Genomic DNA, 5187 nt, shown 5'->3' on the forward strand with positions numbered 1-5187 from the left:
GGTGTCAAGTGTCATATTACAAAATGTATTACAGTATTTTACAATCAAAACTTTTTATAATCTTGACAAAATACATATCGTTGCAAAGGTCTGAGTCTCAGGATTACATATTTTGTGATGGGAGAATTTTAGACATTTGTTACAGAAAAAAAATGCATAAAAATAATTCTATGGAGTTTGCATGGCACCAAAACGCCCTAAATAAAATCTCACAGGATTTTTTTTTATATCAACTTCAAATTTGGAACATAACTTATTTAGACATAAGGCTTTAATTTTATAGCAATTTTGGATTTAAAAATATTTTGCAAAATATTTATTTTATATAAAATACAAAAAAATGATTACAGTGCATTTTCTTTATAGTACATTTAAACTTCTATAACTCTTTGATACTTTTATATTTTAAAATAATTCACTTCTGCAATAATCTGCTGATTGTCTTCTTTAAAAAGATTCCAACCTTAGGTCTGTATTCCAACGCGTTCATGAATAATAACAATTTAAGTTTGGATAGTGCACTTTCACGTCTATGTTCGAAAATGGGTTATCTGTACTTTTCACTTTACTTCACAACATTACTGCACTACATTACATAAAAACATATTGTTCGTTATTTTGAACTGACGAAAATGACATTCTGATTAATAAACGAGCTGATTCTTTTCAGTGAACCTATTAAAGTGTTTCACAAATTGCACCCAATGATTCATTTGTGAATTAGACGGATCCAGTCGCAGCTGTCCTCGAGTCAACAAATCACTGAATCAATTGTCTTCATGTCTGACTCAAAATGAGCCAAGAACCAAGAGAAGAACCACGAGTGACTGATGGCACAAAAAAATTCAATGTCTTCTACTATGAAATTCTACTTTGTCGAAGCAATTTTCTGAGTCACCTTTTTGAATTTTTATTTTGTTCAAATGCCTGTTTTTGGTCCAGTTTCCTGTTTTGATTCATCAGAAGGACATTTTAAATACATTTTCATCTAAAATGAAAGTTTATTTGATCAATTATTAGCAATCCTGCATATAGGTGGCCTCAAATCTAGCAAAACTGCTCCTGTTTTTTCTCTCACCGTTCGGCCAGTAGCTGATTGACAGTAATGTAGGCCCACATCTGCCGAGCAAAGCCAGTGAAGGAATGTTGATGTGTGCCGAGCACAGAGTCCAACTCCCGAATATCTGCCTCTGTCTGAATGTTCAGGTCCATGTTGGCCTAGAAAAGCAAAACAACTATTATTAAACAAGGCATGAAAACTGAATTTTAAAATCTGAACAGAGACAAAGGTGTGAAGGGGCTCACAGCAGCAGCGGTGGTGAAGCTTTGCAGTGTTGTGAGGTCTGATGGTTGGAGTTTTCCAGCCACTATCAGCTCAGAACCACTGAAGAACTTATCAAAACGATTCTGAGTCACGTTATTCACAGCGTTCTCAGGAAAATTAATGGTGATGGACCTCAGGAGAGGAGAGGAGACCTGACTGTAGAACGTCTGGAGAGAGAAGAAATTGAGTCTTTAAAAGCTCAAAAGAGTTTTGTTTCATTCACATTCACATCCAATTCATCTCCGATGTTTCTCATTAGATTCTGGAAAAATAACAATAGACTCAAACGAGACAACTGCTGACATACTGAGAGTGTATAGGGATATAAAAATACATCTGGATAGCACAGCTCAGATCATTTGGACTTGGAAGAATTTGATGAGAAATGTTTCAGTTCATATAGAAATTCACATCTTTTTTCTAACTTTGCTCTCTACTGAAAAACATCAATTTTTTGTTCAATTTAATATTTTTTGTGATAAATGTAACAGATTTTTACATAACGTATTTTTACAGCTGTCAAAGTTAACATGTTAATTAAACGTGAATTGCAATATATTTTTGACATATTTAATGAATTTGAATATAAAATCAGAATATTTTAAAGAATATATATATGCTATTTAAAATATTCTGATTAATATTTTTTTTATATTTAATATTTGTTTTTGATATAAATGTTAATTTTAATTTATTTGTAATATTTTTCTTACACAGTAAAATTATAATTAAACGTGATTTGCTATATATTTTGAAATATGTAATGAATTATATAAAATTATATATATTATATATAAATAATATATGCTGTATAACATGTCTCAATAATAGACGACTGCAATATATTTGATGTTTAAGGATGAGCAGAATTTTCAACCAATAACATTTCACTGTAAGAGGGGTTAGCAAAAGTGAAACATTAAAAAAAAATAATAATAATAATAAAACAGGCGATCATCTAAAAGGTCCAGTCACTTGTCATGGTTTGGAAAAAAATAAGATTAAAATGGAAGAGATAGGATTTATTGTGACACTGTATTAAACCTTTAACTGTTCTGCGGCATCATGATTGGCATAAATCCTCTGGGCGACGCCTCTGTTGTCCATGGCCATTCTCTCCAGGAAATCGAAGTCTACATCAAAGCCAATACCGAGAGAGAATAGAGAAAACTCCTCCCTCATCACACGCTTCACGTTCTTCTGAATAGTGCTCAGCTTTATTTCTCCTGTACAAGACGTGAAAAGAGAACCAGTAGATCACTGAGGACTAGAGGAAACTTCAGGACATGAGGGTGGGATGCATAGTGTAAACGTTAATAAATCTTACCCACTGTTGGGTCTCCATCAGACACCAGAATGATCATAGACACAGAACGAGGGTCGATCAGTCCCTGATTGGATGCTCTAACCAGCATCTGCACTGCTCTCAGTAAAGCCTCATTGATGTTGGTGCCTGGGGTTAAATACAGGGTCAATGACAAACAACAGTGTGTGTGTGTGTGTGTGTGTGTGTGTGTGTGTGTGTGTGTGTAAAAAAGTTTGGGATCAGTAAGATATTTCATGTTTTTTTAAAGATGTTTCTTATGCTCAACAGGGCTGCTTTTGTTTGATAAAAAAAATACAGAAAAAACAGTAATATTGTGAAATATTATTGCAATTTAAAATAATGGTTTTCTATTTTAATATACTTTAAAATATAATTAATTCCTGTGATGGCAAAACTGAATTTTCAGCAGTCTTCAGTGTCTCATGATCCTTCAGAAATCATTCTAATTCTAATATGCTGATTTATTATCAGTGTTGGAAACAGTCGTGTTGCTTAATATTTTTTGGAACCTGTGATAAGATTCTTTTATGAATAAAATTAATGTTAAAAAAGAACAGCATTTATTTAAAATAGAAATCTAACAATATACACTACCATTCAGAAGTTTGGGGTCAGAACATTTTTTTCTTTCTTTTTTTTGAAAGAAATTAATACTTTTAATGGTGTTAAAAGTGCTCATAGTAAAGACTACACTCTTAGAAATAAAGGTGCTTCACGATGCCATAGAAGAACCTTTTTGTCTAAATGGTTCCATAAAGAACCTTTAACATCTGAAGAACCTTTCTGTTTCACAAAAGGTTCTTTGTGGCGAAAGGTTCTTCAGATTATAAAAAGGTAAGAAAGAGATGGTTCTTTAAAGAACCTTTGACTGAATGGTTCTTTATGGAACCAAAAAATGGTTCTTCTATGGCATCGCTGTGAGTGTAAGACTGTCAGAAAAGATTTCTATTTTAAATAAATGCTGTTCTTTTGAACTTTTTATTCAAAAAAGTATCACAGGTTCCCAAAAAATATTAAGCAGCACAGCTGTTTCCAACATTGATAATATATCAGCATATTAAAATGATTTCAGAAGGATCATGTGACACTGAAGACCGTGTCACAGTAATGATGCTGAAAATTCAGCTTTGCTTCACAGGAATAAATTACATTTGAAAGTGTATTAATATAGAAAACCTTTTTTTTTTTTTAAACAGAAAGTCTCTCTCACCTCCATTGGGCTTGATGCTTTGGACGTACTTTTTAGCTTCATCCACCTGGAGGGAGGAAGCTTGGACCAGGTCTTCACTCCAGCAACGGACATTGTGATTGAAATCTATGATGCTGAAATAGTCATCCATCGACAGATCGTCCAGAATAGCCTTCATCGCCTCCACTGTCTACAAAACAAAAAAGGCTGTTAGGTAGCTCTTGTTTGTTTCTCAGGGTTTAAAGTAACATTATAACTGGTAAGAGCATTCGCTGGTCAAAATATCTGCGTAGCATGTTACCATGATAACCAAATGAGCTTTTTGTATGTAACTAGCTGGAATAATGGTAAGCTAATAGGCTAAGCTGTTAGCTTGCTAACTGAAAACTAAATGCACAAAGAAAGGGAAATGTCAAATTCAGCCGTTTTAGCAAAAAGTTCTTAACAAAATGAATGAAAAGCCCTGATTAATAGTGTATAATAAGACCTGAAACAAGTTTTAAGGAAGTAATTTGATTCCATGATCACCTACAGTTTACTTTTTGACCACATGGTGGCAACAATACAATAAAAAATGCAGTTCTTCACTGGTTCCACAAGAAGGCTTTTTCAGTAAGGGATCATCACACATTGTATTCAACAAAACCCACATGCTGATAGGAGAGAACATTATATATCTCCCGGTATCTGCAGGTTACACAGGAGTGAACACATCCATGGACCATACCTGTTTCATTTTCAGCCCCCACATGCTGCCACTCACATCGATGACAAAAACAATGTTTTTGGAGAGAGGAGATAGATCAGATGGAGCAAAGAATTGAATGAAATGACCGTCAGACACCTGAGAGATAGAAAATACAGTGCATTAGCAATGGCAGGTAATGAAGTAAAGCATACTGTACGTACTATATTTGAAAAATAGCAGGCTATAGAGTATATTCTGCACAGTGTGCATTAGGCATGTGCCTTTGTGTGATTACCAGGAACGTTCTACAATACAGTAAAAATGGTTACTGGATGAAAATAGTCAATGAATAGAAGACATAAAAAATTGAAAAACAAAACAAAATCATCTTCAGGAGATCTAACTAAATTGTATGCAGTATGAGCTGGTTGATTGTACAATTATTTCGTATAAGGTTTGCAATTTTTGCAACCAAGTTATTGAAACTTAGGCAGGTGCAAATATATATTTATATACTTTTATTTTATTAATTTGAATTGGATTTTTTTTTTTTTTTTTTTTAAAAAAAAAGGGGAAGGTTTTTTTTTTTTTGGCAAATGAATTACCATTTGTATTTATTTTTACTACAAATTCCATGGTTAAACTATGGTTAGTGTAGC

The 5187-nt window shown here is 33.2% G+C and overlaps 1 protein-coding gene across 1 annotated transcript in view; it reads right to left on the reverse strand.

Annotated features, from left to right (window-relative positions):
* The window catches only part of itih2 (inter-alpha-trypsin inhibitor heavy chain 2), an 18252-nt gene that overhangs the window by 9020 nt on the left and 4045 nt on the right, over positions 1–5187 (reverse strand). Inside the window, exons 8-13 of the mRNA XM_016538686.1 lie at positions 4568–4684; positions 3862–4030; positions 2652–2777; positions 2369–2550; positions 1306–1491; positions 1079–1218 (exon numbers count right to left, since the gene is read on the reverse strand). Coding sequence (XP_016394172.1) covers positions 1079–1218; positions 1306–1491; positions 2369–2550; positions 2652–2777; positions 3862–4030; positions 4568–4684 — 920 coding nt within the window. The remainder of the gene's footprint in view (positions 1–1078; positions 1219–1305; positions 1492–2368; positions 2551–2651; positions 2778–3861; positions 4031–4567; positions 4685–5187) is intronic.

Source organism: Sinocyclocheilus rhinocerous, unplaced genomic scaffold (genome assembly GCF_001515625.1).
Source record: "Sinocyclocheilus rhinocerous isolate Xijiao unplaced genomic scaffold, SAMN03320098_v1.1 scaffold307, whole genome shotgun sequence".
Lineage (NCBI taxonomy): Eukaryota > Metazoa > Chordata > Actinopteri > Cypriniformes > Cyprinidae > Sinocyclocheilus > Sinocyclocheilus rhinocerous.